The 24,774-nt window shown below is 45.3% G+C and overlaps 1 protein-coding gene across 1 annotated transcript in view; it reads left to right on the top strand.

The window, feature by feature from the left end:
• Positions 1-22,829, top strand: part of klf5l (Kruppel like factor 5 like) — a 41,673-nt gene extending 18,844 nt beyond the window's left edge. Inside the window, exons 2-4 of the mRNA XM_056285139.1 lie at positions 2,956-3,895; positions 6,730-6,789; positions 21,007-22,829. Of these exons, the coding sequence (XP_056141114.1) occupies positions 2,956-3,895; positions 6,730-6,789; positions 21,007-21,185 (1,179 nt within the window). The 3' untranslated portion in view covers positions 21,186-22,829. The remainder of the gene's footprint in view (positions 1-2,955; positions 3,896-6,729; positions 6,790-21,006) is intronic.
• Positions 22,830-24,774: the final 1,945 nt, after the last annotated feature.

Genomic DNA, 24,774 nt, shown 5'->3' with positions numbered 1-24,774 from the left:
ATCTTAACTAACACATATATCTTAACTAACACATATATCCAAACTAACACATATCTTAACTAAAACAAAAAACAAAACAAAAACAAAAACCTGTCCAAGGGAACACACGCCAGCCTCGGAACTGCCGGTCTGCGTGGGCTAGCAGTTAGCTTAGCCTGCCCCGCTTCCGCGTCCTGTCAGACCGCCCTCGGTGTTTCCTCTTCGGGCGCAGCTCCAGGCAGGGCGGTGGTCCCTGGGCTCACAGGACGCGGCAGACCAAGCTCCCCCACCCGATCCAGCGCCAGCTCTCCCGGCCATCAAACAAAGACAAAACTCAGACGTGGACAAAGACACTGCAAGGACGGTACTGGGTGAGACTGCCGCAAACGTGAATTCGCGCCGCCATCTTCCCACACCGGAAGCGGAAATTAAACAGAAGCGTATTATTGTAATTTTATCTAAAATAAATAAATAATCTCAACTAAGATCCACATCCCATATGGGCTCCGTGTTCAGAGTCAGTCTGAGGAGGACGTCCAACATGTGCAGGAGCAAGTTGAGCGGGGCCTTGTTTTGGTCTCTACTAGTAGAGGAATATGGAAACTGGTAGTATTACAGCAACACGGGGTTTTACATGTCACATTATCTGCTTCCATGTGTTTGAGAATCCGGCTGAGGTTCATCATATTCCAGCTGTTTGGTAGTGAAGCGTAATATCCCACCAAAACTAGTTTTGCAGTAAATCTCCCTGAAATGTTCCACACCTCACGTTGTGAGAAATGTTCAGTCAGATTGTCATTATCATTAGTTTAGACAACCTAACTGCACAATGAACACACAATACGACAAAACCCGACTTCCATCCTTATGCAATAGCGCCGAAGGAGGATAAACGGTGATGTGTTTCTGCCCGGCCGCGGTCTGGACCTCAGAGCTGCAGGGGTGTCCGTGTTGTCCCAGACACACCTTCATGTTAATGTACATTATTTACGTTACATGTTAATGTACATTATTTACGTTCTTGCTGCTGAAACGTTCTCTGGTCGTGCAGATCGAGAGCTCGTGGCTGCAGAGGCCGGATGTGAAATACTAGATTTCCACAACACAAAGACTTGTTTCTGCTGGACTTGGATTCAGGAATCTGATCGCCGTGTTTTATCGTAGGAGAGATTTGCGGTCGGGTTGTAATGATTTGAGTGTGAACACTTAATACATGGCTGTGAAGTTGGTCGGAGAATATTCTGGCACCCTAGGTGTGAAGAGTCATGGTTACTGCAAGTACAGAGTTCATGAACATTCAAATGGAGCGAGGAGCCTTGTTCCACCTTCGTCACGACACCTCTTCCTCGTGCTCGCGCTACTTCGTTCTCTCGTCTCGTTTTCTCCATCTGGCGCTCATTTCTATTTCTTCCTCAGTTTTTGTTTTTCCCTTTTCCATCTACCTCTCTTTCTTGTCATGTCGTCTTTCTCCTCCTCGTGTTCTTTCTCTCCTCTGTCCTCTCGTTCTCGTCGTTTTGTTTTCTCTTCTTTCCGTCCATCTGTTCATCCGTGGTGTGATCTGTGACACCTGCTGGCCTTAAACTAGTCCAGGATCAGATTCTTCTTCTGCCGCTTCTATTTTTACCATGACAGTGTTTGGGTTTCAGTTCATCTTTGTCAGGCCTGCTCCTTTGTTTTGGTGTGTGTGTGTGTGTGTGTGTGTGTGTGTGTGATTGTCTTTATGTGGTGATACCTTAACCTCATCCATCTGCCACTCCCAACGAGGAATCTCTTTACCTGTAACTTCTGCAGGCGTGTGTGTGTGTGTGTGTGTGTGTGTGTGTGTGTGTGTGTGTGTGTGCATACTATCATAGTGAAGGTGCCTTTGTCTGCATGCATGCATTTGTGCATTTTCTTGTGTATCAGCAGGATTGTGCATGCATATTTATGTGTGCATGTGCATACTGGCATGCATGAGTGAGTCCCTGCCTGTTAGCCTGTCACTGATACTGTGAACACACACACACACACACACACACACACACACACACACACACACACACACACACACACACACACACACACACACAAAGACTGAGCTGTAAAGCGAACACGGCAGTCAGTCATACCAGCAGAGATTAACAGACACCATGGTGGTCTTGTTACTTGCAGCTCATGGCAGTGCTCACCTTGTCGTCTTCATTAAAAGACACGATGCTGTCACCGTGGATACGGACAGCAACTTCTGCAGTTTGTCTCTTAACCGGTTTCACTCATTCATCGGCGAGCTCAAGTGATTCGAGTCTTTGTCATCTGGAGAATTATATTTACCACTCATATTATCACATTTACTTGTTTTATAAAGAGTTTTGCCCATATTATGATATTCACAAATTATATATTTTGATATTTACTAGTTATAATATTCATTAGTCACAGTGATATTTACCTTTCATGATATATATTACTTATATGATATTAATTACTTGCATTATATTAGACATTTACACTTGCCAGTCATATATTTACAAGTCATGTTTACTAATATATTTACGAATGTACTATATGTTGTGGTATTCATTGATTATATTATGGCATTCACGAGACATGATAGTTACTAGTCACATTTACTAGCGATATTATGCTAATTTATGTATCATATTTTCTTAAGATATTTACAAGTTACATTATATTTATTAGTCATACCATGTTCATGATCAATTAACACATTATTACTGAGCATGAGCTTTTAACAGGGGTGCTGTGACTTTTTATGTCTTCTCCTCTGCAGAGATTGAATAAATCTATTCTGTTTTAATTTTTTCTAATATTCCATCATCCAGTTTCATCACTTTTTAAAATTTTATTTCTTTTTGTTCACTGAGTAGACACACTGGAAGAGCTTTGCTTTCTATTCACTCTATTTTGATGTGAGTTTATCGATTCCTGCCGTGTTTCTCACTTCTCCTCCTCCTCTTCCTCCGTATGTTTCCGCAGACTCGTTTAGAGATGGAGAAATATCTCCCACAGATCAGCAACCCTATCCTGGGCTTGTCCGACGGGACGGGCGACAAGAAGTACCGCCGGGAGAGTGCCTCCGTGGTGGACGAGTACTTCTCCGAGGAGAAACCGTCCACTCCCTACAGCCTCAACATCAACCTCATCCTGCCCAGCACCACTCACCTTCGCACGGGCCTCTTCCGCCACAATAACAAAACCCTGCCAGCCCAGCAGATCAAGACAGAACCGGGGCTGGAGGTGCCCTGCTCTGTCCCCACCTCATCCACTCAGGCCCTACCTGACTTCACCTCTGTCTTCAGCATACCACCCACAGTCAACAACCTCTTCATCAAACCAGACATGGGCTCCAGTGGCGTGGTCAGCGTGGCTGCGGTTCCCCTCCAGCAGCCACAGCAGCCCATTCTGGACACGGAGCTTCACATCGGCCCACCGGCCCCCCAGCCCCAGGTCTACCACATGCCCATCACCACCGGTTCTGACCTCACAATGACCCTGTCGCACAGCAGCCAATCACTTGCTGGAGGTGGCCACGGCAGGACCATGCTGAACCTTAGCAGTGTCGCCTTGACGACAGCCAACGGCAACTACATGATGGCTGAGGTCCAGCAGCCACACCATGTGCATTACTACCATCCCCCCCAGGCCAACACCCCCCAGCATCAACCCCACAGTCTGCCGCCCTCACCCCCCAACTCCCAGCCAGGGAGCCCTGACACCCAGCCTGAGCGGCTGGGCGTAGCGACCCAGCCAGTACCCCCTCCCTATCAGCAACACACAGGGGGGCTGAAAGCACCGGGGATGTCCCATCATGCCATGCTGATGACACACGGCCAGGGCGTCTTGACGGGGCCCAGGTACAACAGACGAAACAACCCTGAGCTGGAGAAGAGGAGGGTCCATTTCTGTGACCACCCAGGTTAGTGAGGACTGGGCAGTAGTTCAACATTATCATCTTTCAATCAAAGAAGGTGGAATCAGTTCATCTGGATACAATGTTTATTGACAGATACGTTTCATCACTCATCTAAGTGACATCTTCAGTCTGGTCTTTGAGACTGAAGATGTCACTCAGATGAGTGATGACATGTATCTGTCAATAAAAATTGTATCCACATGAACTGATTCCACCTTCTTTGATTTTCTTACCTGGATTATTGAGCCAGCATCAAGGCACAATCTTTCAATGACGTATCAAGATGCAATTTGGATATTGTAATGATATGAAACACAGTTTTGCTGTCTAATTTAGTGAGAATGAGACTTCATTACCCAAAATTTCTCACAAAATGAGGTGTTAATTATTTGTGGGAGCATTTAAAAACTAGTTTTGGCTTTTATATTGTACTTTACATTACCAAACAGTTCAATGTGATGAACCTCAGATGGATTCTTAAACATGGCATTTTTGCATATGTAAGCAGATATCCTGATGTATATCGATATCGTATCGTGTAAAATTCCCTGTGGTTATCTTGATAATGTTTTCCCTATCCCAGCATGAGGTGAACATTGGTTTGCCACATTAGCTTAACATTGAAGTATCTCGCTGGTGCTCTTCCAGCTTGAAATTCAATTGATTATGTAATTTTAAAACGGAAAATACCAAAAGGAAAAGAAAAAAAAAAGATTACGTACTTTTCACTGTGTTAAACTCTTATTTTTACACTCGACTAAATGGAGCAAAAAACATTTGTGCGACGATAAGAGAGGGAATGTCTTGAAAATAATTAACATCTCTATCTCTGCACTGGTTTTAGGACCACCTCGGTTAAAGGGAGACAATCGTGATTTTGTTTATTATCTCTGCACATATGTTGAAGGGATAACTCTCCATGAGCAGCCATAATACTGAGCAGTGTTCTGTGGGTCTCTGAAATGCCGCCAAAGTCATCATGTCACTGGCGTAGTTCTTTGCATTTTGTTTTCCATACATGCATCCAACCATCCATTATCCAAACCGCGTATCCTGCTCTCAGGGTCATGAGGATGATGGAGCCTATCACCGCAGTCAGTGGGCGGCAGGCGGGGACACACACACACACACACACACACACACACACACACACACACACACACACACACACACACACACACACCTAGGGACAATTTAGTATGGCTGATTCACCTGAACTACATGTCTTTGGACTGTGGGAGGAAACCGGAGCCCCCGGAGGAAACCCACACAGACACAGGGAGAACATGCAAACTCCACACAGAAGACGACCCGGGATGACCCCCAAGGCTGGACTGCCCCAGGGCTCGAACCCAGGACCTTCTTGCTGCAAGGCGACCGCGCTAACCACTGCGCCACCGTGCCGCCTTATTTTGTTTTCCAATGTAGTTTATTTCAAAGTAGTCCACTGAAGGATGCACCAAGCCAGGAAGTACAAGTTGTAGTTTTCACATTCACAGATTGTCGGTCAGTTTCAGAGACACACAGAGGACTGGTCAGGATTATGGCTGCTAATGGAGTGTCGTCACTACAGCATTTATGTGGAGCAAACTTTGATATTAGTGGTTATTTCCCTTTTAATTGGAAGAAAAATGGAAAAGTTGAATTGCACTGGAAGCAAGTAGATTAATCTAAACCCCTGTGCCGCCCTTGTTATGTACTGACAGCTTGGCAGTGAGTCTAACACCTTGCGTTCATCAAAACTCGGGAGACAGACTGCGTCGTCCGCAGGTTTACTGATTAGCAATACGTGTTTAACTGTACATAACAAGGGCGGCATGGTGAAACAACGATGCTACGAATGGCATAAGAGCTGTGCAGATGTTTGCTGGTGGAAAAAGGTATCCTGAAAAAATGGCTGTTCTTCCTGCCATGCGTCTTCACTTCCTGACTAGTCACGTGGGAGGCTAACTTCCTGTGTTTCTTAAAGGAACCGCTACCTGTCACAGAAAACAGTTGAGATGACTTAGAAAAATGTCCCTAACTAAACTGCTGTAACAGAACAACCCCTCAGCAGAAAGGTCACACTAAAGGGTGGAAAACAAAAACCACATTTGAGTCACTGACGTTATGGCTGGTTTGATAGGTGCATGTCGCCGTGCTTAGAGATATTTCCCCTGCTACGTCCATCTCCTTTTGAGTGACACATCCATCCTCACCAGTGTAAGATGGTAAAATGGAATAACCCCCCCCCCCAATTTCTCCCCAGTTGTATCTGGCCAATTACACGAGCCGTCCCGGTCGCTGCTCCACCCTCTGCTGATCCGGGGAGGGCTGCAGACTACCACATGCCTCCTCCCATACATGTGGAGTCACCAGCCGCTTCTTTTCACCTGACAGTGAGGAGTTTCACCAGGGGGACGTAGTGCGTGGGAGGATCACACTGTCCCCCCCCCAACCCAACCCCTCCAAACAGGCGCCCCAACTGACCAGAGGAGGCGCTATTGCAGCGACCAGGACACATACCCACATCCGGCTTCCCACCCACAGGCACGGCCAATTGTGTCTGTAGGGACGCCCGACCAAGCCGGAGGTAACACGGGGATTCGAACCGGCGATCCCCATGTTCGCAGGCAGCAGAATAGACCACTATGCTACCAGGATGCCCATAATTCCCCATTTTTGAAAGTATAAATAAATACCTGAGAAATTGGAGGAAGAGCAAAAAAAGAAAAGCTGAGTGCTTTGCTCGCTTCTGTTTCCATGTTTCCAGTGTGTTTGGGTACTGAAAGCGAGTGAGCCTGACCCGTTTCCTCCTCCTCCTCCTCCTCCTCCTCCTCCCTGTTTCATTTCAACAGGCTGCAGCAAAGTTTACACAAAGAGCTCTCATCTGAAGGCCCACCAGCGGACACACACAGGTGAGACGCCACACACACACACCTGCCGAGGGCGGGAAACCGCAGCCCAACCCGAGTGGCTGCTGTGAGCTGTCCGTCAAAAAAGAGTGAACGTGATTGGTCGGTTCTGCACACAGGCGTGACAGAGCCGGCGTGCTGCCGCCTGCACAGACACACACCATACACACACACAGGGACGCTCGTTGCAGGTTTTCCTCCAATCAGAAACGGTTAAACACAAATGTTATCAACGTTGTGCTGAAGGCCCAACCTGGGATTATGAAATGATTTACATCCATAACTGAAGAGTTTGAGATACAGATGTGTAGCGTGTCGTGTCTTTCTCCACCGATGGCGACCGAAAATGCGGGTCCGTTTGACTCCAATCTTGACAACCATTAGCGACGTGAACACACCCTTTACATCATCACACTAGGAACTCGGGTGTGGTTGTTGTTTGGGGTTACATTCGCTCGTTTTTCAGACGTTGTTCTCCAAAGTGACCTACAAGGGAGTCGGTAAGTGGCGTTTTTATCACGAGACCGTCCCTCCTGCGGTTTGTGTCTTGGTGGCGGAGTGAGCCTTTAGTTGACGTTTGAATTTAGGGTTGTACCTTTAACACAAACGGCTGACGGCACTGACGGAGAAGCGGCTGGTGCAGCCGCGCACAGCTCGGCGTTACGACGGGTACGACAACGTGTTCAGGTCGCGCTGACTGACGCACAAAACCAACGAGCTGCGATGAGCCGAGACAGTTGGGTGGTAGAAGTAATTAAGCAGTCTTAGTGTGAGGGTGTGTGTATTAATCTGGATGGATAAACACAATAAGTGGATCTACTCCAGACGGGGAAGAGCCGTCTTGGTTGGTCTTTATGAAGTCTTGTTTGTTTGTTTCATTGCCTTTCTACCATTGGGCAGCATTGCGTTATTTATTTATTTATTTTTATGTGTGTGTGTGTGTGTGTGTGTGCCATCTTCGGTCTCGTATGTTGTGTTCATGTGGCGCCCGGGGAGAGGAGCCGCTGGTTTTCCGGCGGCGTGAAGGGGGACTTGAACGAAGCGCGCCAGCGGCGAAGGGTTAAAGGTGTGTTGTTTCAGGCCGCGGCGGCGCTTTGAGACGAAGAGGAGAAACCTGTCGGGTTCTCCTCTGCAGCCCCTCCGATTGGTCGGCCGCGACTTTGATTCCCCTCCGTTTGTTTGCTTTGTTGCCATGCGAGCAGTTTCGATACGCCCAGAAACGATAACAACACCGGCGAACACGCAGACGAGGAATAAAGAGAGTACGAAAGTTACATTCACTGTTCTGTCTGCACCCTGTTTACACATGCCTGGACAGACTCTGCCAAACAGACAGACACGGAGAGAGAGACTGACACAGAGAGAGAGACTGACACAGAGAGAGAGACAGAAAGAGACCGCGCGAGAGAGAGAGACTGACACAGAGAGAGAGACAGAAAGAGACCGCGCGAGAGAGAGAGACTGACACAGAGAGAGAGACAGAAAGAGACCGCGCGAGAGAGAGAGACTGACACAGAGAGAGAGACAGAAAGAGACCGCGCGAGAGAGAGAGACTGACACGGAGAGAGAGAGACAGAAAGAGACCGCGCGAGAGAGAGAGACTGACACAGAGAGAGAGACAGAAAGAGACCGCGCGAGAGAGAGAGACTGACACAGAGAGACAGAGAGACCGCGCGAGAGAGAGAGACTGACACAGAGAGAGAGACAGAAAGAGACCGCGCGAGAGAGAGACGAACACAGAGACAGACAGACACAGCGTGACAGAGAGAGAGAGACACACACACAGAGACAGAGAGACAGACACGAAGAGACAGACAGATGAGAGAGAGACAGACAGATGAGAGAGAGACTGACACAGAGAGAGAGACAGAAAGAGACCGCGCGAGAGAGAGACGAACACAGAGACAGACGGACAGAGAGACAGACAGACACAGCGTGACAGAGAGAGAGACACACACAGAGACAGAGAGACAGACAGACACAGAGAGAGACAGACACAAAGAGACAGACGGATGAGAGAGAGACAGACACAGATAGAGACAGACAGAGAGAGAGAGAGTGAGAAACAGAGAGCGAAAGACACACACACACACACAGAGAGAGAAAGGGAGAAACCGACAGACAGAAAGCAGCAGAGCAAGGCAAGACAAAAAGAAGGAAAACATGCAATCAGGGCGAAGGCCAAACCAGTTATTCCTGCTCCTCTTTCAGAGGAAAGGAAGCGGGGAGAGCAGGGACTTGAGAAAGAGAAAGAAAGAAAGAAAGAAAGAAAGAGAGAGAGAAAGAGAGAGAGAGGAGAGAACAGATAGTTTCGATGCGTTCATTTCTGTAAAGTGAGCCACGTGGATTCCCAGCAGTCTCAGAGACCTGGACTATGGAGATCCCTTGTGCAAAACGGAAAGGGGGGGGGTAGAGAATAGACCTCATGTCATCGTCTAAAGGAGGATCTATTCAGGGTGGGAAGCCGGTTTAACTGTTGTTTTCCCACACCTCCTTCCCTCTCGTGTGATTATAAAGCAGACCAGTGTGTTTGTCAGATCCCCGTTTATTGGCTCCACATTTATTTGTTTGTTGGCCAGTTTGATTTGAAAGTGAATGAAAATGGAAATAGTTTTTACAGTAGAAGAAACATTAATGAATTCATCCACCAATATGGACCTGTCTATAGTCATCAGGAATTTTGTCAGTTAAAGCGGTCGTGGAAGAGCAATTCTCCTTTTGAAACCATACCCCCCCTCCCCACCCACCCACCCCCCAAAAAACAAAAAAACTTGGGACACAATTTACCGTTTGGTTTTCTCCGAAGCATTCTGTGGTCTAACATGTCCCCGTTTCCAAACCCGAAAAAATGAGATGGTCTACATTCTCCACAGAGAAGACCCCATCTACCTCTCCAGCCTCCTCTCTAGCTACACACTTTCTCAGCCCTCCTCTGCCACCAGCATCCCAGCCCTCCCCACCACCAACCTCCCAGCCCTCCTCACCACCAGCCTCCTCTCTAGCTACACACCTTCTCGCTCCTCTCAGCTCTCCCCACCACCAGCATCCCAGCCCTCCCCACCACCAGCCTCCCAGCCCTCCCACCACCAGCCTCCCAGCTCTCCCCACCACCAGCCTCCCAGCCCTCCTCTGCCACTGCCCTCCCACCACCAGCCTCCCAGCCCTCCTCTGCCACCAGCCTCCCAGCCCTCCTCTGCCACCAGCCTCCCAGCCCTCCTTTGACACCAGCCTCCCAGCCCTCCCCACCACCAGCCTCCCACAACCAGGCTCAGATCAGCGGGGACCAGCCCTTCAGCGTAGCTAACCCTGAGCTTTGGAACGGTCTCCTGAACTCCATCCGAAATGCTGAATCTAACTCCAGCTTTAAGGCTCAGTTCAATACCCACCTCTTCAGAGAGGCTTTCAGCGGCAAATAAACCTCCTTTTCACCCAATGAGTTGAGCTCTCTCCTCATCTGGGCCCTCCCTCCCCCCTTTTTATGTTTTAAATTCATTCTTTCCAGTGTCCTTGGGTACCTTGAAAGATGCTTTTAAATCCAATTTGTTGTTGGTGGTGTTGGTAGTGGGGTTGCTGTCGTCGTCGTTGTTGTCACCATTGTCATCATTAATTATGGTAGGCTATGGTGTTTTTCCTAATGTGTTACTTCCTACAACACAGCCTACAAGAAACTACCAGCAGGAGGCGCTCCACCATGACACCAAACACTAAGAGAATTTAACAATAAAAATCCGTGTAAATGTATATAACGGCCACTGTATTCAGTAGGTCAGACTTGTGTAGCATCATGTTAGCTTCACCTGAACCATGGGATGTTTTTTCACCCTAAAGGAGGATTGTGGCATTGTCCTCCATTCATTACATTGAAGTGTAGATGAGAAGCTGGAGCTGTGTATCCAGCATGAACAGAAAGATGGATGAGTGTGAATATGAAACCTACATTTGGACTACATGAACACTGAGGATGAATGAGACTGACTTCAAAAGTTCAAAATATTCCTTGTTTTCATGGGGCCCCGCACACTAAACGTTTCCGTACAGGTGACGTCTGTAGCGATCAAATTACATTCCTGAGCATCTTTCCATTGAACTGAAAGGACGGATGACTGTGAAAATGAAATCTACAGTAGGACTACACGAGAGGCGACAAATAGAATAGAGAGGCAAAATAAAATGCAAACTACTCCTTTAAGTCGCTGTTCTGTTTTGTTGTGTCTGAGTGAAAGGTGTCTCACTCCACAGAAATGAGTTTTATAACAAGCTGGTGACCTTAAATGAAGCCTACAAAACATTCATGTGACTTTTAATGCTCTGGTAAATGACCTTTAGTTCAGCCCTCTCTTCTTTTTGGCTCTGGAGAATAACACTAGTAGGAGTGAAATTAGGTCGAGTCTGAATCCACTTGGGTATATTTTTTGCCTGTCTTGTCAGTAGTTCTGCAGAAGGCAGGATGGGTGCACATCATGCTCAGTTTCCTCCACTATCTTTTTAGATTCTGTCTATTGTGCGGTTGGGTTGAATGAATGTGTCTACTATCGGTCTATTCTCTGTCTCACTCGCAGCTCTTGTTCCACGTTCCTATCCACAAGGCCTTTCACCTTTTTTAACCTGGCCTGATAAACCCGTACCTGCCAATTGTTTGAATAAACCTGTTTTTGTTGTTTTTTTTCCTTTTGCGGGATATGCCATGACTACAAACACAACTACCAACTTACAACGCTCACTATGTCACATGACCCAAGGCAACCCCTCAGTATGTTCCTCGCATTACTCCCATCTGGTGGCAGATATCGCTCTATAACTAGCAAGAAAACCCGCGTCGGCAGAGGTTTTGCCCCCTCTATTATAGCAGCTTTAAATAAGCTACCCCACTAATAGTGCTCATCCCTACCTGTTGCCCCAGTGTGCCATTAAATGACATGCACATGTGCTTTAGTATGTGGTAGAACCTGTGTAACCGGATGAAGCATTAGCGTGGGAAGGGGGGCTGGGGGGGTGCTGCAGCCCCCCCTGGCAGGTGGCTGTGTAACATCTTAGAGACCCAGCAGCATGCCAAACTTTTCCTAGCGTACACATACAGAACAAATAAAGCATAACTTTATTTTAAACGGTGGGCTAGGGCTGCGTGGAAAGTACAGTTTTGATAATAAAGTGAGTAAACACTCCATTCCAAATCGGCTACACACTCTCCTTACAAACACAACAATGACGTCAGACTGTAGCCACTGGGGGAGGCGGTCGCTCTGACTGTGGGCGGGTCTGCGCTGGGGTTGCGCAATGGCTGATGGGACTGTTAACGTTAGATTTAAAATTGTGTTTTAACGATGTGGTGTTCATGTTGTGGTTATTCTTGTGTTGTTGTTTTGGGGGTTCGATTCAGACTAAGTAGGAGACCATTTACTGACTAACTGACTGTAGGACCGTGACTGGGACTGATGTCGCCACTTGGGACATTGGGGGGGGGGAGACTCGTAGCATTGTCAGTTCTCCTATTTTTGGGGTGGGGGATTTTCTCCCCAATTGTACCTGGTCAATTACCCCACTCTTTCAAGCCATCCCGGTCACTGCTCCACCCCCTCTGCTGATCCGGGGAGGGCTGCAGACTACCACGTCTCCTCCGATACATGTGGAGTCGCCAGCCGCTTCTTTTCACCTGGCAGTGAGGAGTTTCACCAGGGGGACGTAGCACATGGGAGTATCACGCTATTACCCCCAGTTCCCCCTCCCCCCTGAACAGGTGCTCCGACCGACCAGGGGAGGCGCTAGTGCAGCGACCAGGACACATACCCACATCCGGCTTCCCACCCACAGACACGGCCAATTGTGTCTGTAGACGCCCGACCAAGCCGGAGGCAACGCGGGGATTCGAAGCAAAGATCCCTCTGTTGGTAGGCAGTTGTCAGTTCTGGTCCATTCTGGCCAGTGTGAAATAAAAGAGCAACCCCCCCCCCCCCCCGGGGTCATGCGGTGTACGGGGCACAGGACTTGCGATTAAAGAGAGACCTCCGCCTCTCGACTCATTCTTCGACGCCGGCTCACCACAATACTTTTCGTTTTAGTTGGCAGCCCCCCTACTTAAAACACCTTCCCACACACCTGGTATGAAGGCGTATATGTTAGTATGTGTGTATGAAGGGAAACTTGTATTCTGCTGTAGGGAGCTTGTAGTGTGGCGTACAGGCTGGGGACACAAATTTCCTCAAAAAGGACAAACTTCGATCTATCTGTCCGTCTGTCTATCCTGTCGGTCGGTCGGTCTACCGCATTCCCTCTTCGCTGACCAGTGAGAATGGAGACCTCCAGCCACGGCTGAGTAAGGTCTGCGCTCCATTTGCTGAGTTAAACTGGCCAACATACACATTTGCATGTACCTTTGCATTTATTTTGTACTGATTAGACTCTCTGCTTGTGGTGTCTGCGCGTGTGTGCGCCTGCATGTGTGCACTTTTGAGCAGGTGCATGGAGGGTAGTTTGAAACGCGAGTCGTTTCTCGTAGGTGTCTCTGCCTCTGCGGCGCAGCAGTAAGCTGTGGTGCATCCGTCAGGTGTTTCCGATGTGACTTCTGTGGAATTTGAACGTTTGACTTTTGGACTTCAAGCCTTGGGCGGAGAACAGTTCAGGTAAACGGCTGGAGATCTGTGAATGGTGCTGCCTACTCTGGCGTGTGTATGAGCGCAGTTGATTGATACCCCCCTTCGGTTAGCGTACGGCTTTGTGCGTAGGTCGGCTGCAGGCATTAATATAACACCAGCTTTCTTCATACCCCTCAATTTATTTTGCCGCAGCACCAAGGCTGAACAAGTTTTCTCCCTATGACAATCTTGAATGTCTCCTTTGAAGGCGTCCCTGCTTTACGGAGTTTAAAAAAAAAACAACCGGGAGGGGTTTCCTTGTTCTTGCCTCCAAAGAGACGTTGTTCCTTCTAGGGTAGGGGTCGGCAAGCTTTACTATCAAGGGAGCCACTTTTGGCCAAAAAATAAAAAATCTGTCTGGAGCTGCAAGACACATTTGAGCCCTATAGAGAAGGTAAGACAGACCCTTAACTCTAAATTAGCCTATGAACACTACTTCTTCTTCTTCTTTCAGCTTGTTTGACACCCCCCGTGCCGCGGCCCCTGTGAGGGCACAGCGTCGATGGTGGTCTTGTCAATCCACATAATGATTTGGCAAAAATTTGACATGGGATGCCCTCCCTGACAGAACCACTAACCCTGTGGACAGAGGCACAGTTAAAGCGCTGGATGCCATCCCAGTACTCGTGGACTTGCACCCATGCCTGTTGCCACTACTGTCGCCAGCCTATCAACATTACTAATAGGTCTAAATGAGCATTCATTAAGTTTTACCACATGTGGCTACCCTGCAGTGGGCTATTTATGGTTATTTGCTACTTCAACTTTGCATTGCCATTACAATAATCCAATGTTCTGTTATGAGATTATAGAACTACTACAATCAAGAAAACTGTTTGCATTTTTTGTTATTTTTATTAGGGGATGCTATTACCAACAAAACGTAAAACTGAACAACAGTTCAGGACGAGGTAATCCTCCTCTTTTCTCCTCAGCCACATATCAACCCTCGGGCCTGATTAGACATTCTGTTTCTCCACACACACACACACACACACACACACACACACACACACACACACACACACACACACACACACACACACACACACACACACACACAAAAGACACGTGTATTTCTTCGGACTCAGACTTGGTTGGGTTGGTTGGTTGTAACAGGCCACAATTATTTGCTCAACGGTACAAATGTTAAAGCAATGACAGTGAACTGGTTTAAGGTTCGAGCTGATGGGTCATTTCTGGAAAGATCCGTCTCTGGCGTCCTTGGTTTCCATATGTGACACTTGTGAAGGCTTTTACCTGACGTTCTGCAACACACTGCCCCTGACTACCTGACTGGGACTGGTAGAACATGGCCTGTGGTTGTTTTCATGCTAATTCTCTGATATTAGATGGATCTCATACTTCTCATTCCAGTAGTTTAGATTCAAATTCCTGGAAGACCCCCGCCCCCCTCACTTCACATTAACTTATTCTGATGATGTGAGAGCAGCCATGACTGTCCCACACCTTTTCTGTGAAATAACCTCCGATTTTCTACAAGAGCTTTAAGCATGCACACGCACGCACACACGCACACACACACACGCACACACACACACACACACACACACACACACACACACACAGGGCAGTTTTTTTTCCCACGTTTCAGTTGGCCATTTTGGATGCAGCAGGTCTAAGTGTGTCTGCTTGTTTCTGAGTAAATACAGTTTTAAAATTCAAAGCAGCCGTTAACAAAAGCTTTGTCGCCTGCTGACTAATGTGCTGCCTGACATGCGTTTACTACAGCACACGCATGTGAGCGTGTGTTTGGTGTTTGACTGTATATGGTTTGTTTTGTTTAAGTGTGTGTGTGTGTGGGGGGGGGTGGATGTGTGTATGCGTGTGGATATATGTGGGTTGTGTGTTTGTGTATGTATGGGGGTGTGTGGGTGTGTGTGTGGCAGTTTGCAGGGCGGAGGTTTTTTATGCATGTGCATTTTGTGTGGCTGTTTTGTGCGTGTGTGTGCATGGGTGTGTCCATGTGTGCAGTCAAAGTACATCAACGTGTCTTTCTTAGGGAGAATGCTTTTGACGGTTTCTAGTGGGTTCTAATGGACCACCTGAATAAATAACACACTATCATGTACACATCCCTCTAATGGCCGTCCAGCATTTCACCTTCTGCTATCAGAGCAAATGAATGAGCACAAGAAAGAAGAGCAGAATAAAGAACAGTGATAAAAAACAACAGTGAGTGCCTGTAAACGGTAAGAAGAAAACAGGTCGGTGTAAGAACTGAATGTAATGGACAGATGGCAGATGAATAGATCCACGGGCAGGTGATGGCAAATGGATGGATGACGGGCTAAATGAACAATAAGAGAAATGATTGAACAGTGGATGCATCGATGGAGAGAATGAACAGCTTAGTGCCTGCATGAGACCTCTTTGGGCAGCTTGTTGGCTCTGGTATGAGGTTTGTTTGCTCAGTATGTCCATATGTGCAGTTTTGTCTCACTAGCCGGTTTGCAAACACTCAGGGATGATGATGATGAAGATGAGGGGTGGGGAGTTGGGGAACTATAGAGCAAAATCAAACACACCTGTTCACTGAGCGTCACCATTGAAAAGAACCTCGCCGCTCTGTTGACATGTGAACAAAACCCCCGTCCATATGAATAATGGTTTACTCCAAAAATCACTTCTCCTTATAAACTGGAGACATGCGAGTGTTCGCATTCATAGTGAGGATGGCAGCCATGTCTTCTGGTGCTCCTGAGATGTGGAAGATACAATATGAAGTGGAAGCTGGTGGCAAAGGTCAACAGCACTCATTCAAAATGACTGAAATACAAACTGGTCAGCAGCACAAGTCTGTTCATTTAGTACACACAAACATGGTGTGTGTGAGAGAGAGTTAGTTTTGAGTCCTGCTGTGGAGGTTTAAGAATTGCTCATCAAATTTGTGTCTTCGGTTAAATGTCAATTTGTGCATCCGAGTTGTCTGGTGTGGCTGTTGTGAGATGTTGATCAGTATGTTGACCAGTATATCGACCAGTATGTTGATCAGAATGTCGACCAGTATATCATCATCATCATCGTTACATTTATATGGCACTTTTCTAGACACCTAAAGCACTTCAACCAGTATCTATATCAACTGGTATGTTGACCAGTATGTCAACCGGTATATCTCATCATCATCACATTTATATAGCACTTTTCTAGACACCCAAAGCACTTCAACCAGTACGTATATCAACAAGTATTTTAGCCAGTATGTTGACCAGTATCGCTATGTTTACAGATGGCGGGCCCGGGCAGTAATGCTATTTATTCTGCTTATCTCTTTACCTAATACAGCCGAGGGGTTACTACACCTGCCGAGTGTTTAATGTCCACTTTGCTGCGTGTCTCTAAACAAGATATATGCTGCCGTTTCCTCTGCACCACTTTCTGTTATCTCCTCTTGTAACCATCCAGCTCCCCCGAGGGATTATTAAAGTTTCATTTAATCTAATCTAATGTTGACCAGGCCCTCCCTGCAGCGAAGATAACCGCTGGAGTGTTTGACTGTCACAATCCAAGCTGAACGCCACATTTTTTTCTTCTTCTTTTTTTTTGTTTAGTTTTCCTCCTCTGCTTTCTGGTCAACCTTATCGGTGCATCGTAAAATACATGCTTTAATGGAGGGGTTGAGCAACGCAGGGCAGAGCTCATATTTGTGTCCTCACACACACACACACACACACGTACAGAAACTCATTTCACCACTGTCGGATCGAAACCATTCTTTTTCAAAATGTCAACTTTATGAATGAGTTAGAAAACAAAACAAAAAAAATCAAAAAATTAATTCATAATTGGGTGGGTGTTGTCTCTCTCTCGTTCTCTCACCTTATCTATCCACTTATCTCTACCAATCTGTGTATAAATACTCCATACGTGCTTCAGTCCTGACACATGGAGGTGTGTAAATAAAGGTGTGTGTTACTCAGTGTTGTAGCGTAACACTGCATCACACTACACTCCTGCTCACTCAAAGTTGGTGCCGTATTGCCTACCTGTCTGTTTTGGTTGGAAAGGGGAAATGGTTGGATTTCAGAGTGGTAGAGGGGAGGGGAAGGGAGGTTGACAGACGATGGAAAGACTTTATACAGGGCAGTTTCTCAATCCGACCCGTCAGAGGACCGCTTAGAAACACAACAAACAAAACTCTCTCGCACACGCTTGTCACTGCAGCCAGACAAACTTGGTCATGAAGTTTCAGTAGTGCCGCCACTGATTTATCATTTCCTCATTTATTTTCAAACTTTTGTGATTTTTTTTTTTTTAATGCCATTGTGACCATGAGAACACGAAACTCAAAGAAGCACAAAGTTCATTTGTTTTGGTTAAAAACTCAAACAGGAATTGGAGTTAAAAGATTTATTTTTTGTACGACAGTAGTTGTATACTTTTTACACACATGCACACTCTTGACTCACTATGGACAAATTTCTCAAGAGTAAACAAAGGTGTGTCTTGACCGAAGAGGCAGAGCAAAACAACTCAAACATCTTGCGACTTGTTTGGCTGTGCGTGTATTTGTATTTCTGACTCTGTATGTAAACCTATTCTTCTTTTGTGTGTGTGTGTGCATATACATTTGTGTGCCATGCAAATTAAACTGGAAATAAAAAGTCTGTTGTCTTAAAAGTTGGTGCAGTCAGATGTTGCCATGTTGTTCAGCTTCGTGGGGGCAAAAAGTGTGTTGACATTCGGGGGAGCCATGCAAGTCACCAGCATGCACACACATACACAGACACACACACATATAGAGTGGTGGGCTATCGGGGCCTTCTCTGCTGGCCCTGTCAAAATCATAATTTGTTTTCATAGTTAAATTTAAGTGTGCCTGAAATTTGTCTGAATTCAATTGCTTTCTCGTGGGGCTGAGCGGGGATTTTTCTGCGTCACCTAAACGCCTCACAGCTCCGTGGACCAGCACTAGTTTGTATTGCTAGCCTTTCCTTGAAGCCCAAAGCTGCAAACGGACTACAACTTTGAGTGACCGTATCAGGCATTCAAATATTGATGTGTAGTGACGGAACGCTCCAGGGCCCTGCAATGTATCGGTGTTAGCCTCGGTGTCGTCATCAACTTTGAGCTCAAGCATTTTGTGGGTTGTGAGCTAACGAAGCATAATGGCCACCGCATTCACAGCTATTGTTGCCAATCTACTTCATGTTTTGTGCGAATCTGGTAAGATTGTCTGCATTTTTTTCCCAAACGGACTAAATTATGGGATGGGTTTTGCAACATTAGGCTGCCATGAGTGAGGTGGAACTTCAACTCCAGATTGGTGTACACATTTTACTTATTGAATTGAAGGCGGTACACTGATAATATTGTGGCTACACTTTGTTGAAGTCGCATGAGTGACTGGTGAACACTGCATCAACTGTGGAAACTTGTTTGTTATTTCCACCAGGCAGTATGCGTTTGGTCATGTGTGTCTGTCCTCGACTAGTCTTACAATCTACTGGACCTAACAGGTAGGCTAGGTAGGAGAGCATTACAACAGTCCAGCCTGCTTGATATAAAAGCATGCATTAGTCTCTCTGTGTCACTCAAGGACAGAAATGGTCACACGTTAGCAATATTTTTGAAGTGATAAAAGCAGATTTGGTGACAGACCCCACATGGACCTTAAAGTTAATCTCTGAGTCAACAACCACACCAAGGTTTCTTGCTTGATGGCTTGGGGTGAGTCAAAGGGAATTAAATTTTGCGACCAGTTTCTCTCTGAGCTTTAGAACCTATGAATAAAATGTCCATTTTATCCTGGTTGAGCTGTAAAAAGTTTTGTGACACCTAGACAATATCTAAAATACATTTAAACAGGGAATCAATTGGTCCTGCGTGATCAGGAGACACGGCCACATATAAAGTTCTCATCGGTATAACTATGGAAAGAGATGAGATGTCTTCTGATGACATCATCGAGGGGTAACCTGTATAGATTAAAAAGTGACCCTAAATTGATCCTTGGGGAACCCCACAGGTTATTTTGGAGGAGTTCTCAACTGCAACAATGAACTCTTTGCCAGGAAGATCAGAGGAAAACCACAGTACTAAATGGTCCAATGTGATCCCTCAGTCTATTTAAAATAATTTTGTGATCAATTTTGTGGCCTGTCCAGGGTGTCTCCTTGCCTGCTGCCCGATGTCTGCTGGGATAGGCTCCAGCATCCCCGCGACCCTAAGAGCAGGATAAGCAGTTCGGATAATGGATGGATGTATCAAAAGCAGTACTCAAATTGAATAGCACCAACACTGAAGGTTTACTGACATCTAGATGTAGCCTGATGTCATTGACTACTTTTGCTAGGGCTATCTCAGTGTTATGATTAACCCGAAAACCAGATTGACACATTTCCAGTTTACTGTTTTGAGTTAGTGAATTGTTCAATTGAATGTACACCAGTTCTCTACGTGGCTTCATGGAGACATTTACTTGTGCTGGCCTTTAGGCCACACATATTTGTCACTTGTTTTCATACAGCTGTGGCTTATCATCACATACATTATCATGTTGACCTAAAAACAAAGGGAAAAAAAGTTATCTTTGATGATTTTTGCTTCAAACTAATTTCGGCTGCCTAAAACATTTTATACCAGCCCTGAAGCACTTGTTTCATGTTTGATTATGTGGCTAAATGTCTCTTGTGTATTTGTACTAAATCTATCTAAAATTTATTAATGGAACGCATCATAGCCCCGTTTAACGCTCTGCTGGTTTGAGATTTTGTTCATTATCGGTGGCATTAAAAGTCAATCGTTATTTCATGTTTCAGTTGAGTGTCTGTTCCATCAGTGTAGTTGGTCTTTCTAGTTTTGTTAATGAAACAGTATGGCATCATCCAAAGGAACTGAATCAAGTGAGAGGCGAAACGTCTTCATGGATATATAACCAAGTCCAGTTGCACTTGATTCAATTCCTTTGGATAACCATGACCTGGATGAATGAGAAGATTCACAGACAGGTATGGCATCAGATTTGGAAATGGCGCCAGTGTATATCACAAAATACTTGGGTCATTTTTTTTATTTTTTTTATCCCAGTCTGTTAATGCACTTATGCCAAAACTGTTTCCCTATACTTATCTCTTTGAAAAATGAAGATGTATAATCTGAAAATATTCAATATGTAAAGGGTTAAAGGCCCAATCTGTGATTCATTGGGGTTTGTGATTCATTGAATCACAGATTAAATGTACCTCCATTTAATATGAATGGAGGTACATTTACATGCAACTAAAGAGTTTGAGTTATAGATGTAAAATAATAATTTTGTGTTTTTCTCACCCCATGGTAATTGAAAATGTGGGTCTGTTTTACTCCAGTCTTTATAACCATTAGAGATGTGAACAAACTTTTTAAAGTTTCAGAAAACATCAGAAACTCAGATTTTGTTGTTTATTGTCAGTATTGTTGTATTAAGGGACCTGTCAATCAATTTGGTAGTGACAGCAGCTTCTAATGCTGGGGTTTGTAGTTTGGTAGCGGGGTGACCTGTTGGTTTACATTTGGATTAAGGATTGTACCTTCAACATTTCTCTTCCCTTCTTCCTCTCTCTCTCTGTCCCTCTCACTTGTCCAGGAGAGAAACCCTACCGCTGTTCCTGGGAGAGTTGTGACTGGCGCTTCGCCCGCTCGGATGAGCTGACCCGACACTACCGGAAGCACACAGGGGCCAAGCCGTTCAAATGTATTGCCTGCAACCGCTGTTTCTCACGCTCCGACCACCTGGCCCTGCACATGAAACGGCACCAGAATTAACACACACACACACACAACACATATACACATGCTTACATGGAAGCACAGTCATAATTGGACCTCCAAATCAGCAGAACTTAAAATTCCTTCCTGAGAGTGGTTTCCTTTCCAAATATGAAACGCAACCATGAATTTGCCAGCAACAACAACAACACCCTCCAGCTGGGGGATCCCAAGATGTTCCCAGGCCAGATTGGCCAGGGACATCAACAATAACAACAAAAACATTTAGAGGTATGAACTTTGAAGAGGAGGTGGATGGAGGTGTGGATCTGTTCCCCCTCTCTGTCCTGTGTAAATATCTGTTTTATAAACGTGTTCATGTGTGTACGGAAATGAAAAGAATGTATTGGAATTAATACTTGACTTTTTTTTTTTTTTTACATCTTATGTCAATATTTTTAATATTCCATGTCAATGAGATTTGGCGAAAAAAAAACCCTCTTGCAACATAATCTGCCCTGGGGCAGATAACTTAAAATAGTCAACGCAGATTATCGAACAGATTTTGTATGGAAAAGTTAATAATCTCTCAGTAAAACCTGTCGAGCCGTTTGCCAACGTTTATGTGGCAATGTCAACCCGGCTGTTTGATGACCGTTTGAGGTTAAAACTCCCATTCAATCCCTTTTTTTTTCTCGCTTTCTTTCTGCCGCTCTGGTATTTGTTCAACACTTCAATTGAGAGATGGGTGGGAAGACATGTTATGTAATCCATTTGTTTGTGTTCGCTGATATTCTGTAGGTACACTAAATTAGCCTTGCACTGGAATCTTTTTTTTTTTTCGATTCAGTTATCGAGTTGATCTTGAGAACCAGAGTGACTGACAACAGGTCATTCGGGACTTTTGATTTCAACTGTAGTAGTAAAATAAAGCCTTTGATACCCACTTCTTTTTTTTTAATGGCACAGATTTTTCACTTGTTTTCCATGGAACATTCTAGTTTCTTGAGAACAGTCCAACCCTTTACATGGTCGGATGGGACTTAAATCCACTGTTAATGCACCACTGTTGGACAAATCAACCAACAACTGTCTCTTAATTGGTTCTTGAGATGAGTTTTGTCTAAAAATAAAACGTTTTAGATATCATTTAACAAAAGAAGTGTGACTGGATTATCCACCGTCATTGGAAAAGTTTTTTTTTTGTTTGTTTAGACTTTGTACAGTTAAACTTTTTTCCGGTCTTGGTATTCTAACTGCATATGAGATTTTGGTTTGGTCCCAAACTGGTTTGGGTACCCGCAGAATCACATACAAGTTCTCTTAAAACCCGTCCATTATTTATCCCTAGCATGAACACAGCAGAGCTAGAACAGAGCCTTTCAACCATCACCGTCTTCCCAGCCCTTCAGATCCTGATGTGTTGAAATAGACCTTTTTCACAATCCCATCTTCTTTTGGCAGGAAATATTTGATGACGTTTTGTGACGTTTATGTTGCACAACAACAGCAATGGCAGACTCCATGAACAGGAGCTTCTGTAGTGTAGCTCAGTGCTCATCTTCCATACAAAAATGGGCACACTTGTCCAAGAAACAAAACTGGCAACTTAATGGTTTGTGTATGTGCAATCGGTACTGATGAGAAATATAGTGGAATGAAGCAATAAAGTCCTCACTGCACTAATTTTTTTTTTCATTTTCCGCCTTTTTATTTGATAGTCGAGAAAGAGACGGGAAAGGTAGGGGAGAGAGGGGATGACATGCAGCAAAGGGCCCAGGGCGGATTCGAACTCTGTAAGGACTCAGCCTTATGTGGTACATGCTCTACCAGGTGAGCCACCGGGGCACCCCTCTCACTCCTAAACTGACAGAGAAATTGACATTCTCCTGCTCAGTCTTTCCCACAGCACCTATACATACCAGAATGCATTGCACGTAAGCCTCTCTACTGTCGTCCATAATTTCCTCTGTTCCAGTGTCGTGGGACATCATTTTCACCATTAGAAATTTAGTTTAGCCAAGACAAGGAGGATTTTTTTTTAAGTGTGTTTAGAGTATTAGAAACCCTGCTACGCTGGAGTATTTCTATCTGCCAACTGATGTCGCAATACGTCACTTGGCAAACAGAAAAAACCTCAGATTCACTGCCGACCTAGAGATGCAGAAACCATCAGAAAACACTGCAGGTGTTTTTCATGCGCTATCCCTGTTGCAAATAGACAGAGCTGATAGCTGTAAATATTCCCTTTGATGGGAGATTAAAACCAACCAACGGTTCAACTCAAATCGTAACTCAAGTTTGTGGGGCTCCTCGTTCTTCTCAATCAAGCTGTAGCATCTAGCATTAGCTCTGACTACAACCTTTCCATCAACCTTAGATACCGAACAAAACACACCGGTTATCCAACTCATTTATACTTGGACTACTTAATGTTCTCTAACTGTACGACCGCTATAAATAACACTTAAGTTAACCTAGATTCAGAGTAGAAGAGAAACAATCACTAATGCTAAAGCAGTTAGCTAACATTAAATATCGTCAAAAGTTATTTACCTTTAATTATGCATGAATTCTAACTAGAAAGTTTGTCAAGTTTATTCCCTTTTGTTAAAAAAATGACCCCAGGGGGCGTCCAGGTCTATTTGTTGCCTACCAGCGCAGGGCTCACTGGTCCGAATCCCCGTGTTACCTCCAGCTTGGTCGGGCGTCTCTACAGACACAATTGGCCGTGTCTGTGGGTGGGAACCCGGATGTGGGTATATGTCCTGGTCACTACAGTAGCGCCTCCTCTGGTCAGTCGGGGCGCCTGTTCGAGGGGGAGGTGGGGGGAATAGCGTGATCCTCCCACATGCTACGTCCTCCTGGTGAAACTCCTCACTGTCAGGTGAAAAGAAGCAGCTGGACACTCCACATGTATCGGAGGAGGCATGTATTGGTCTGCAGATCTCCCCGGATCAGCAGAGGAGGTGGAGCAGTGACCGGGAGAGCTCAGAAGAGTGGGGTAATTGGACGGGTGCAACTGAGGCAAAAAAAATAAATTTCGGCAGGTTCAAGAGAGCAGTTGAAATGGCAGTCCAATTGAAATTGGCCTGCTGTCCATTTTTTGCCACGTCATCTAAAGGGGAATCAACCCACTTCTGGTTTCTGTCAGGAAAAAACTATAACGACTATCTATATGACGCGACACGTCCATTATGGACATCTTGAGGAATGATGGGGACCACATCGACATCCTTGTAATGACCAAGTTTTCTTCTTAAGTACGTCAGTTTAATAGTGTCCGTTAATATTGAGGGTTAAAAACACGTAGTACTATAGAAGTTTACACACATTCCAAAAAAGAGATTGATAATTTCTCAATCTTTGAAGGGAAAAAGTGATATTTAATCTCCCCCACCCCTAAAGAAATCCAGTTCTCTAGTTCCTGGTCTCTTTTTGACCAACTGCTGTGTACATAGTTGTAGTTTTATGAACTGTAAATATTTTGTTCCATTGTCTCTTAAGATATTTCCTTTTTTTTGTGCTATGAACAAAGGGAAGTTAGATCAATGATAGAGTAACTTTCAATATTTCTTTTTTATACTTGGTGTGTTTGTAAGAATGAATCAATTGAGGTACAAATAAAAAAAACGAGTTTGTTTTC

This window comes from Lampris incognitus, chromosome 8 (assembly GCF_029633865.1).
Source record: "Lampris incognitus isolate fLamInc1 chromosome 8, fLamInc1.hap2, whole genome shotgun sequence".
NCBI lineage: Eukaryota > Metazoa > Chordata > Actinopteri > Lampriformes > Lampridae > Lampris > Lampris incognitus.
This window is presented reverse-complemented; position numbering and strand designations above follow the sequence as displayed.